Below are 13,069 nucleotides of genomic sequence, written 5' to 3'. Positions count from 1 at the left end.
TATAAAGTAAAAATCTCTAGTAAAACTCTAAAGTAAAAATATGTATGTATGTTCTGAAAAGGGTTCTATACTGTTCAACGTATCCACATCAAATTTAGCGTGAATGTTCTTCAACACTATCAAAAAAATTTGTAGGGGTTCCAACCCCCAATCGCCCCTAAAGTCAACCCTTTCCAGCCATGATCATATAAACAAGTCTCAGATATTACAAGAACACCGCACAAGCTGCATTGAGCACGTTCAACTCGTGTGCTATTGGTATGAAAAAGAGAAAGAGAGAATGAGATTTGAGAATTTGAAAAAAAATAAACGAAAATAAGAAGAGAAAGCGTGGAAAGCCGAAGGAACGTTTTTCGTTGAGTAATACAGGGACAGTTAGTCCTTACGAATGGCACTGTTGACCTAAAGGGAAAACCTAAAACAAATAGGTGACAACCACTTATATACCGAAGCCAGCTGAAACCTAGAAAAAAACCATCCGAAAATTAAGTAATGAAAAAATAACACAGAAGATAAGAAGGTTGTATTCTACGCATTCGTGAATGCTATGAATGTCTCAGATAAAGCAAAGATACTCTAATCGTTTCTGTTTGTGTCGCACGAACGCGGACCTTGTTGTCTTCCATATTTCTCACGATTATTAATGACTCAGTTTTCGGACGGTTCTTTCTAACAAGTGTCGAGACATGGTTATATGATCATCACGCAACAAAACTGGTGAAATTATGTGGGGATTTTCTCCTCTCTGCTACCAGAAGTCTACAACATGTGAGATTTTCTCGCTAGTGTTCCTACTCCAAGCACGTTCTACAAATATGATTTCCGCACAACCTCTTCTATCCCTATGTCTAAGGCAGGGTTTGCTAGATAAACCTTGTTGATGAGTAACGAATTTAGCTATAGCAGGTTCACGAAACATTCTTTTCCTGTTCTCCTTCCTTTATCCTTCTCTCCGTCTACTTTTTAGTCTTCATAGTCATTTTAAGTAAGCGCCACATAACGTTAATTTTAAGAATGTAAGTATATATATTATCTTGTGGCACTCCATAGTGTGAATATTGGTGCGACAAAAATGAATTATTCAGTTGTGTAGCCAAGGTCATCGAACAGAAGAATTTTAATGTCTCATATTAATTGATTAAATGCCAAAATTATTTATCAGTAAAAATATACGATTGTGTACATATAGGTCTGGAAACTTGCGTAATGGGAACGTAATAAAGGCTTCTTAGTGACCAGACGATGTTAGTCAATTTAGCCGCAGTAAGGCGCTTCAATCAAGAAGTTAAAATTCGTTGTGCAACGCCATCGTGTAAAAATAGGTCGTACTCGGTTATTTCTTTCTTTTTCTCTCTCCCTTTAATGCAATCGCGTACTCAATTCATGGTAGGTCACGTAGCAAGGGGAATGAAAGGAAAAGACGGTAGTATGATAATGTGTTTGAGTTATATATATGATTATTATGATTATAATATTATTATTATTTTGTATCTAACTAATGTTTAATGAATGTTATATAATATAAATATTTTTTTATTATTAGATACATTTGTAAACTAAAATTATACTATAATATTCTTTTTTTAATAAAAAATTTAATAACGTTGAAATTTTTTGAAATAGTGTTAATAGTTACACAACTTTTTAATGAATTAAAAAGAAAACTAAAAACAAATTTACTTTCCAATATACGTGTCAAATATAAAAGTATAAGTTGTTGCAGTTTAGTTGTTCCACAGTACAGATACCGCACCCGTGGCCAAGTGCTGAAAGCGTTCCATGCTCACATATACAAAAACCTATAAAGTTAGAGATCTGCTCTTTTTAGTTCCAGGCTAGTCTATACAAGAACCTATTTCATAGTACTGTTCTACAGAAAACTTTTCTATTCGATATGAACAAATATGGAAATAACAAAATCGCACAATAATTAAATTTAGTCCCCTTAGAAAAAGAAATTAATTGTTTATTATATACTTCTTAGAGAAGAAAAGAAAACCTTTCCTTTCAAATGATAATGGAATGATAGAGTAACTTTACTAAATAAATAAAATTAATAAAGTTTGCATTTGAAACACAAGTTTACATATACTTGTGCATTTGCATAGGTAGGTATAGGTAAGTGTAATAAAATAATATGTAATACATAAGTAACTATACATTATATTATGTATAATTTTTACATAATTATTTATATACGTTAACAAATTTAAAAGATAAAAAAAGGAATTATTACTAATATTTATGTTATAAATGAAATGCAGTAACATATACCCATACATGTTAAATATCCTCATAATTTCTATCAAAACATGATTTAGTATTTATAATTTTTATTTCTGCAACTTAGTACAATCTTTGTTGCTCATTATTTATCTACATAAATAATTCATTTATTTTAACTTCTTTAACAAGATTTTGGCACCTGGATTTGATTTTGACTTCAAAATATTCATCACTGGTTTTAACTTAGAAAGTATAGTATTCACAGTGGACACTGTTCCATTTTCTAGTAATAATACTAACAAAAAGCATCCTCTATTGCATTCTATCCATTCCTCTATAATATTTGTTTCTAAATGATTAACTAATATTTTTCCAAATGAGCTTTCACCTTTCTCTTGCAACTCTTTGTCATTTAGTATTAGCTTTTTTAACATCATATGTAAACCGGCATGCTCAACAGGTTTATATTCTTCATCTCCTTCTTTAATCTTTGATTTTAAGTCTGTGATAAATATAGTAACAGCTTCGAAGGCTTTTTCTAATTTTTCTTTAGTACCTACTTTCAGTATTGCTAATGTTACCATTGCAATAGAACTGTTGGACATCCAAATCGGCGTGTTTATAATTACAGATTCAAGAAGTGAATCAGAAATTAAATCTAAAAGTTCTTTCTCTCTTATATGAGCTGGTTTTTTGCTTGTTGCATTGTTGTCTCCTTGCTCTAAGTATTTCACTATACTGGGAGCAAAATAATGGGAATTTCTTCTAGCTACTAAATACAATATTACATGTTTTCCATGATCACTTAATGCTATATCTGTCAGATCATTTTGTATTTCTGAGAATATAATTTTTTTTATTAAAACAGTATCATCTACTGAATCAAATAATGCTAATAGTATCAAATATCCATACTCAGACATTGAAATATTTTTTATATTACCTTTAATAGATTTCATAATGATTTTTCTGTCCTTGTTTGAGCCATGCCATATACATATTACAGCAACTTGCGAACCAAATTTTGTTTGAGACAATTCTACCATCGAACTTCTTAACATAGCTATTATTTCCTTTTTATCTTCAAGAGAACAATTATTTAAGAATTCTAAAAGGACACAGTGCAAAAGAGTGGAATTTAAAAATTTCTTATTTAATATTCTCATTAAATTTCCTTTTACTGCAGACAATGTTGCTGTTTTCATATATTCTGCAGTTACATATGTATCAGACAAAGTCTTAATTTTTTTATCCTTAGCCTGTTTATACATGTCACCATAAAATTCTTGTTTAAAGTATCTTTTCTCTATTTCTGTAGCCCATGTTGAATACATAAGTTCCAATAATGGAGCAGATACAGAATGACTCATGAATCTTACTATATTACCATAACAAGTAGAAATAATTTCATGCCTAGTTTCTTGAGATCCATACTTTAACATTGTTTTTATACAATTCCTTGCATATTTTGATTCAATCATAGACAAAAATGAAGGTTTCAACTCTTTAGAAATAGCCTGTCGAATCTCTACGTCACTATACTTGAAGATCCACTGAATGATACGAGACATATCATGTGTAAATATTATTTTATTGTAACTAGTTTTTAGTAAATCATGTGCCTTTAAAATTAATTTTTTACGTTCCAGTTTTGAACAGTCAACCCTACGTAATTTCTCACCAAGCTGCTTTGTTACAATCGATATATCATAAATATTACTGAAACGTTTTGCTTTATATTTTTCTCTAATTTCTTTCTTTTTTTTTTTAAATTCTTGCCAATTTGGCTTTTCCATAGAGTTGCTATTTACCATCTTAGATTTTCCGTTTATATTGTTGATATTATGATTCTCTTTGCCATCTTTTGTTACAACTTCTTCACCTTTTTCCTTTGCTGTCTTTTTAATTTTAAGTTTATTATCTTTATTATTTTTTATGTTGTTATACATATGATTGCTATTTTCTGTTTTATTTTTCTTTGGTCTTGATTCATTATCAGATTTTAGTTTTCGTTTTGTCATTTTGTAAATCTCTGAAACCAAATAAAAGACAAAATTAACGCAAATAAAAAGTATATAATCATTTATTTATTTTTTCTAATGTTCATATAATACATAATAACTAATTGAGATATATTGATAGAACAACATAACCCAAAAATAACCTATAGATGACTATGTATAAAGAATCCATAAATAATAAAGATAACATTACTTTAAGTTTGATATTGTGTAAAGTTGTGTTTAAAATTATGTAAATATATCACATCAAACTAAATCAGAAAAAGATTTTAAATATAAATATAGTTACGTTTCTTTGATGTTAATGATTACACTCGGAAACGAATAGGGAAATTTCCATGATACGAGGTCTACAGCACTGTTAAAAATGTCAGTCAAAAGTGGACATTAAGAATGAGGGCCTCTGGTAGTCAACGGCTACACTGTTCACCAATGAACTCTTGGTAAGAAAAACTGCTGAAAATTGACTGGACCATTAAAATTTGAACTCCGAAGTCCTCTCGATTACGGACTTAAGCCTAGCCCATTAAACCAACGCGGCTCTAGTGTAACAATTGTTAGCAAAATACTTGGTTAAAAAAGGGTTATACAGTTTCGTTTTGCTGATCTTAAAAGTTGGTTCGAATAATTGGTTCTAATAGAGACTTTTTTTTTATTAAAAAGTATATTGGGTTGGCAACCAAGTGATTGCAGATTTTGTCAGGCGGTATTGACAAAATTTGACAATATTTGTAAATTAAATATATACAATCCTCAATATATCCTCAATGTGCAAATTCAAAACACACATGCTTAGATATTAAAACATGTTAAATCGTATTTTATGTTTTCAATTAAAGTTTTATTAATGATAATACAAATAATTTTCATTCAATCGTTGCATAAATATTTATATCATTTCCTAGTATAATTATTTACAAAATTGATATTAACATATTTTTCAATTAACATATGTATAAGATAATCTATAAGATAATAATACAAATTTTAATGACACGTTATAATTAATGCGTATTTGTTATTTATTGTCTGGCTAAACGTATTTATTATAGAGGTAAAATCAAGTTGAAGCTAAATTTAATACTACATTTTTTTAATTATAACAAATGTGTACTCATTATAATTTAACAATTATTACTTATGAATATTAATAAATATACTTGTTATCGAGTGACATCAAGGTAATCGATCGGGCGATCGAGGGACATTGAGGGACGGGAAGGCAATCAGTATCATCCCGTCCCCTTCACTTAGAAAAAATATTTATTTTTATATAATATAAGTAAAATATAAGCATATTAAAAAAAAGTTTTACCTGACATTTATAAAATGCATGAGAAACTTCAATCAATTTGAACAATGAAGTAAGTGGCATCCGATTTCTGACAAAAAGTTTCATTGCAAAATATTTTCAAGAAATATTTTCAAGATATAAAATGGATAATAAGCATCTACTCTGTGACAAACTTTATAGTCGAGTTAAGTAGAAAGAAACGTAATGATTTTACAGGAAAAAGCTTAGAGTGAAATATGTAGAACGTAGGTATCGAAAAGACCGCATTGATGATCTTCCTATTCATTTTTGATTATACCATAGAGATATAAAGATACAGTGGATTGACACGATAGAGTTATGAACAATCAACATGGAAGACAAGAAGGTTCATGTTCTGCGCATTCATGACATGCTATGAAGAGACACTCTACTTATTTCTGTCTGTCTTGTAAGAACGAGGACTTTGTTGTGTTCCATAGTGATTTTTCACGACTCAATTTTCGAATGAGTCTTTCTAGCGAGTATCGAGATCTATTTGTATGACTGTGACAACACTAAATAAAAAGGATAAATAATAAAATATCCGTAAATTTGGATAACTTCAAAACATATTTAGAAAGAAATAAAAAATTTTCAAGTATTTACAAAATATAATGATATATAAATAGAAATATATACTTATTTATAGCTTTTGGTCGTTTCTACATATATTTTTCTAAATATTTGTGTTTATATGATTAAATAATTAAATTAAATGCATTGATAATGTACATATATGAAATTTATTAGACATAACTCACAATAACGCTATATTTAAAAGTGGAAATTAAAATATAATAAAAAATGATGTCATATAACTGTTTTATATGCACTCTCAAATATAAAACATTTTTGAGATTGTAATATATAATATAGTAAAATAGTATTAACATACAAATAGCTTTCATTGCAGTAGTATTATTCAATTAACACAAGATATTGTTTTCATATATAAATTTATAATGATTTAATACATTTTTATTATTTAATTTAACATAATGATAACATTAATGAGCTAGTTAAAATAAAATGTAATAATACAAGTTTACGTTTACAATTCATGTATAAATCACTGTATGAGTGCATTCGGATGTTTTCATATGATGTCAAATACACCATTCTTTTCCACGGAATGATTAGTTATTTTGTAAAGTTCTCATTGCCCTTTTATAGGTATCATGTTACAAATATATGTTAAGTTTTGCTTCACATTTTTTTTGTCATGATGCATATGAATGCACGCACAACCTATGCTTTCCATTGAGCTATGAATGAATTTTGTTTTAATAATCTAACTGATCCTCGACATAACATGACAATAGTCACAAACATGTAGCAAGCTAGGGTTTCAACATAAGGTAACTGATTGCTCTTTAATATTCATTTCATTGACTAAGAAGTGTTCTTATTTCTTTGTGCATATGGCAAAGAAAATCAACGTAACTCGGGCTTCCATCGTTTTCTCTATCCTCAATCAAGAAATGACGTAATACCATTTCTAATTTTTCACGTTGTCTTACTATAGTTAACTGAAAAGATTTAATAAAATATGAGTTTCATGACATTTTTAGTACATTTCATAAATTTTGATTTACTTACCCTCATACAACGATGCCTTTCCATACGTACACGATTAATGATATCGGTAATCCGTTTATTTAGTGGAGTATCTAATACTGGCAGTGCAGTACAGTCTGTGTCAACTTGAACTACTGATGGGACACCGAATACTGCCTGTACCCATTGTGGGGAAAGTGCCAGGCCTAACCACAGGAACATGTGGATACTGTTTTCTAAAAATGTAAAATATAAAATAAAAATAGATATAATTAAAAATTGAAAACTTATCAAGAAATTGGTAAATGAAATCATACCCAGTAAGTACGCGCCATCATCAGTGAATTTATCAATGGAGCAGCGCAATATTTGTGGTAACTCTGAATCTTGAGGGTCAATATCGTGTAAAGGAAGTAATCTCGGATAGATATACACAACTGATATAGAAATTGGCATAGTTGCAACTGTTTGCATAACGAAAGATCTATCGTCAATAGTCATATCAGCACCTAGAAAATTGAATTTATAGCATTGACCACATTGTGAAACGTACGGAATTAGGAACAAAATTATGTACCTCCAGATATTGCATCACTTTTCAATAACGAGTTGATGTAGAGTGGGAGTAATTTCATACATTCTGGTAATATTAATTGACCAGCATTTGATGGAGAAGCACAATGTTTTCGATATGCCGCCAATATATTAGCACATCTTGAAATTAAATTATCTTTCACGGTTTTTGGAGTTGATTCAATTAGTTTAAACACACCTGAAGTAATAATTAGGTTTAATAAACTAATATTTAATATATTTGAGATCATCATGGCATAATAATGATTTATCTCACTTTGTTTAGAGAAATAATTTATGATAGCATCTAGGTCACAAGTCCGATATAATTCAGCCATTTGAGACGACGTTTTTAAACTAAGGTTAATAATACGTAGTCTCCTAACTCCACTGCAGGAAGTGTACAACAAAGCTGCTTGAATATATACACCTTCATCATCTGTTAGTTTATCATCATGTTTCACTTCTATAGCAATGGCCTGAAATGTTAAATGTAAAAATTAACTTTTAAAATATGTAATAAAATACAAAGTTAAATCGCAACAACACTTTACCTTATTACAATCTATACTAGCTAATTCCATATCTGTAGTATTTGACATAAAGAAGTGACCGTAGAAATCAGTTGCGCGAACTCCGGTAGAGGTACGTACGCGCATAATGGCATCAAATGCAATTGGTCTACTAATGTTATTAATAACATCCGAAACTAAACGGTCACCATCCATATCAGCCTAAAAAATACAAAACTTCACACATGGTATACATTTTTTACTTGCCAATATTAAATTAATGTTACTACTATTACCTGAAAATAAGTATATTTATAAACTTCTCCACCAGTTAATCTGGCAATTTGTCCTATTGTCGCAAGATCCACATATGAATTATTGAAAACAAACAAATCTACAGAACAACCCACACCTACGCAATCTTGACCTAGATTATTGTAAACATTATTTTGCGGCGCTGAAAAGGAAAGTGAATTTTTGGTTATAAATTGGGCATAATATTAACTTAGAAGTAATGAAACCAATTCACCTAATACAGTTTTCTCTTTCTCTGTTCCAAGTACTTTACGATCATCACGATTTTTCAGTTTACCAGGTGCATCAGCAATGGGCAAAGAAGAATGGAAAACCATTAATTTCCCAGAGCAATCTGAAGCCTTAAGATTTTTTATTAAAATTGTAATTGGTTGATATATTTCATAATTGTTTTATCTCATACTATGTATTGTAAAGATACCTTTAATGCTTCTAATCCGGCCTGGATGGCTGGTGCAAGAATTGTTTCTGTTTCACGTGTGTCTGCAAACATTGCTGGTATTTGTGTCATTAAACCATCAATAACAGATTCGCTTTCTTCGACATCGCATAAAAATCCATCAAGAAGTGGCATAAAAACGTCTTGTACGTCCCCCACAACCATCATTTGTGGTTGAGCAAGGCAGGAATTAATATTGTAAAAGTGCACCGTATTATTGTACGTTATAAATCCTACTTTCATGTTCGTTTTCGATTGACCAGCGTCAACGGGTAAATGTCGCAAGATTGACTTCATTTGCATACATAATAAATTAACTAAACCAGATTTAACTGTGTTGTATGATACATCAATCACGAACACAATAGCTGGTGGTTTTGGAAAAACATTATTCTAAAATGAATATTTCAAGATTAAGGTAATAGAAAGTGTTACAATAAAATAGTCTTTTAATCCATATCTTACTCTGCAGTAATCTTTAGTAGCAATATATTCATATGTTCCTAACATTAATTCTGGTCTTTCATAACGATCCATACGTTGTCCAGTATGATCCAGATGTTGGAAATACTCTGCTGGAACTAAATTCAAAACAAAAAAAGACTAACAATTGTATCAAATAAAATATGCTAAGAAAATGAATTTGCACCTTCAGTTGTTGCTTTACAAAACATGCATTGGAATCTTCTTCCTGCATCAATAAATTGCATAAATGGACTCATATATGCTTTACATCGCACACAACGCACTGGACCAATTTCACCCATATCTACAATAGGTGGTTCGTATTCTCCTTCCGCTATACGAGCCATTGGACTTACTATTAGACCAAATGGAACATTCGTCTGGAAAGGAAAATTATTTTGAGGTCTGTATAAAATTAAGTTAATGATTTTACGTACACATAAATTATTCAACGTACTTGTTTTATAATATCTGCTGTGGTAGGAACAGTGTACATAGTAGATCTGATATATCTAGGCGATGCATTTCCTTGATCCTGCGTTATGAATTTGGTGGTTACTAATGGCGGAACCAATCCCTTTTGATTTGTTAAGAATACACCACCTTTTACACGTTGATCATCTTGAATTACTTGAATCTTTAAAAATATGTTTGAGGTTATCTTAAAGAACCAAACTGTAAGTTATGACAATTTCATATATAATTTCTTACCGGACTTGGCATTTGCTCAGGATCTAAACGTCTAGTTTGTTGTGGTTGCATACCTGGCTGATATCCACTCGTTACGCCTGGTGAAATACCTGGATATGAACCTCTTTGAGCATTATACATATCCTAAAACAAGAAAAGAGATTTGTAATAGATAACTTCTAGTAATTTTAATAATTATTACTTTCAGAAACAACGTACGTTATTATAGCCCTGATATCCTGTATGTTGATAGTTTGGCATTGCATTGGGTGAGCTACGACTAACTCCTACAGGATTTCCCATATGTTGTCCTTGCATTGGTGGTCCAGATGTGTACGGTCTTTGCCCAGATTGTGGTAAATTTGTACCAGAATTTATCATCTGTCCCACTGGTTGACCAGGTAATGGAGGTGGCATTTGTGAATTTGGTAAATTTTGTTGTCCTAATAATGGTGGCCTATTAAAGCCCTGTTGAGTTGTTAATGAAGGTGGGGCACCACTTTGCTGGCCTGGTATTGGAGGTAGGTGTATGTTCTGTTGATTCATTTGCGAAGGACCAAAGGAATGACCAGATTTTTGCTGCCCTTGTAATGAAGAATAATGTTGTCCTGGTAAGGGTGGTGTAGAGATAGGAGGACCAGACAATGTTTGTTGAGTTTGTGACAGTGGATTTGACAAATTTTGTTTTGGTGGTCCTATTAAATTTTGTTGTCCATGTGTACCTTGCATGAGCATGTTGTTATGTATTTGTTGATTTGATAATGGAGGCTCTGATATATTTGTTTGACCCGGTATTATTGGGTTAGGAAGATTTTGCTGCCCAGGTAAAGATAAACTAGACACATTTTGTTGCCCCTGTAATGGTGGAACTGTAGATCTTTGCCCCATTGGTGGCTTGGGAAAATTCGATTGCTCAGATATATCAGTAACGTTCATTTGACCAGGTTGATGTTGATTTAAAGACAATCCTGCATTGAATGCTTGTTCAGACTGCAAAGTTTGTCCAGCATAATAATGGCTAGAAGTAGTCCCTGTAGAATGTCCTGAAAATGGAAGACCAGTAAGCTGTGGTGTAGAAGCTTTTAAAGCTGCTTTTTGCTCTTGCACATTCTGTCCAGAAATAGCTGATGCAGATTTTCCACCAGGATCAGTTTGCCCTGTGGAACCTGTTAAAGTAAAAGAAATTTAATTTTCTATTAACTTTAGTGAATGTTAATTGAGTTTTTTATTCTTACCACTTCCTGATGATGTTTCTAATAAATTATTAAAACCATTCACATTTGAAGGTGTAGATATTGTTGGACTGCTCTTTCCAGGTAAAGGTGGTGGAGGGAAATTTTGCTGTGATACGAAATGGAAATTAATGCATCAAGTACTTTATAAGTATGTTCATGTCATATACAGGGTGGTTGGTAACTGGTGGTACAAGCGGAAAAGGGGTGATTCTAAGCGAAAAAAGAAGTCGAAAATACAGAATAAAAATTTTTCGTTTGAGGCTTTGTTTTTGAGAAAATCGACTTTGAATTTTCGCTCGGTACGCATGCACTTTATCACGTCTCGTTATAACGGATCTCACTGTAGATTTTAAAAAAGAATGTAAAAAAAAATTAAAAAAAAATTTTTATTCTACATTTTCGACTTCTTTTTTCGTGTAGAATCACCTCCTTTTCGCTTGTACCACCAGTTACCAACCACCCTGTATAAACTGTATAATTACCACAGATGGTGGTCTTTGTTGATCTCCCAAAGACATATTTGACATTTGATTAACTATATTATTTTGACTTGTTGGAGGTGGTATAATATGTGGATTGTTTGTAGATAATTCATATTGAGTATTTCCTAAACAAAAGTTATTTTGTTATAAAAATAAATATATTCTAACAAAGAAGAATAAGAGTAAATCATATTACCTTGTGTTTGTATATTATTCATATAACATGGTGCTTGAGGTTGATGTAAATTAGTAAGGGAAGGTCCTTGCATTGTTTTTTGAGAAGTATATAATTGTGAATTCATTGGGGGTCTTTTTAACATATTTGATGGAACATTAGAATTTACTTCTCCATATGGAGATGAAGTTGGAGGACCAGAGAAATAACTAGGTTGCTGTTGTGACTGTTGCTGCTGTTGTTGTGACTGTTGCTGCTGTATATATTGTGGATTCATTTTTGATCCTAAAAAGAGAACAAATTATTTTTGTAAATGTTTTTCTTTATACTATAATTTTATTATTTTAATTATCTCAAAAAATTTAATTATTTCAGAGAATATATGATCTCATAGTTATTCAAAACCGAATTAAGTCATTTTCTGACACTAAGTTTTTTAATGTCTATAAAGCACACATGAAAAAATTAAATTTTCTAAAAATAATAAACAGACTTATATTTATGAGACATATAACTTTAATGCATAAACTAAGATTGCGTAATGTTATAAGTAACACGTTCCATAGCACAATTACAAATTCATAAATTAAAGATAGACATTCAAAATATGCTACATATTGACAGACATAAGATAACCTATACAAAATTAAATATGTGATTATCGTACACCATATTGGACGTTGATTTCAAATGAATCTTATACGCTCATTACTTAGCGACCTTCAGTCTATGTGGTAAATTATTAACAAATGTTACTTTAGAGTAGTAAAATAGAATAAGCCATTTTGCACAGAGTAATGCTTATAAACGAGTCTTTCGAATGAGTAATTTACAAAGTGTTTTTGTAATATAAATTACTTACGTTATGTCATTAAACGTACTTGAACCATAACAAAAGTTAATATTTCCACAAATGTTTACACTAAATGAAGAAAATATATTTCGCTGCAATAGTGACTGCTGCCGATGCCACGTAAGGTGGCATTGCGCATGCGCTTAATGCACGCTGACGAGACACGTCATAATAAAAAATTAGAACATTGTAAAGAGGACATTTAAGTAAA

At 30.9% G+C, this 13,069-nt stretch overlaps 2 protein-coding genes across 6 annotated transcripts; both read right to left on the bottom strand.

Moving 5' to 3' along the window:
- Positions 1–2,316: 2,316 nt before the first annotated feature.
- peng (Pumilio and CPL domain-containing protein penguin) lies at positions 2,317–4,877 on the bottom strand. Of its 3 annotated transcripts, XM_069122803.1 has the most exons (3): positions 4,537–4,875; positions 3,170–4,258; positions 2,317–3,064 (listed from the first exon to the last, which is right to left on the bottom strand). In XM_069122803.1, the coding sequence occupies exons 2-3, from the start codon at positions 4,245–4,247 to the stop codon at positions 2,394–2,396; spliced, it is 1,749 nt and encodes a 582-aa protein (XP_068978904.1). In that variant the 5' UTR covers positions 4,248–4,258; positions 4,537–4,875; the 3' UTR covers positions 2,317–2,393. The 3 variants fall into 3 exon arrangements, with proteins under 3 accessions (XP_068978904.1, XP_068978903.1, XP_068978902.1); XM_069122802.1 differs by having other exon boundaries at positions 2,317–4,258; positions 4,441–4,877; XM_069122801.1 differs by having other exon boundaries at positions 2,317–4,258; positions 4,537–4,873.
- A 1,583-nt stretch (positions 4,878–6,460) lies between these two features.
- Sec24CD (COPII coat complex component secretory 24CD) lies at positions 6,461–13,014 on the bottom strand. 3 transcript variants are annotated; one of them, XM_069122800.1, is made up of 19 exons: positions 12,868–13,014; positions 12,027–12,290; positions 11,831–11,955; positions 11,349–11,454; positions 10,667–11,279; positions 10,333–10,636; positions 10,135–10,257; positions 9,881–10,060; positions 9,608–9,803; positions 9,424–9,539; positions 8,941–9,351; positions 8,734–8,860; positions 8,501–8,661; positions 8,247–8,426; positions 7,970–8,171; positions 7,697–7,891; positions 7,437–7,628; positions 7,162–7,355; positions 6,461–7,091 (listed from the first exon to the last, which is right to left on the bottom strand). In XM_069122800.1, the coding sequence occupies exons 2-19, from the start codon at positions 12,280–12,282 to the stop codon at positions 6,948–6,950; spliced, it is 3,825 nt and encodes a 1,274-aa protein (XP_068978901.1). In that variant the 5' UTR covers positions 12,283–12,290; positions 12,868–13,014; the 3' UTR covers positions 6,461–6,947. The 3 variants fall into 3 exon arrangements, with proteins under 3 accessions (XP_068978901.1, XP_068978899.1, XP_068978900.1); XM_069122798.1 differs by having other exon boundaries at positions 10,333–11,279; XM_069122799.1 differs by lacking the exon at positions 12,868–13,014 and adding an exon at positions 12,673–12,805 and having other exon boundaries at positions 10,333–11,279.
- Between the last annotated feature and the right edge of the window lie 55 nt (positions 13,015–13,069).

This window comes from Bombus flavifrons, chromosome 11 (assembly GCF_040668555.2).
Source record: "Bombus flavifrons isolate JBK064 chromosome 11, iyBomFlav1_principal, whole genome shotgun sequence".
Taxonomy (NCBI): domain Eukaryota; kingdom Metazoa; phylum Arthropoda; class Insecta; order Hymenoptera; family Apidae; genus Bombus; species Bombus flavifrons.
The sequence above is the reverse complement of the archived record's forward strand: the minus strand, read 5'-3'. Positions and strand labels throughout refer to the sequence as shown.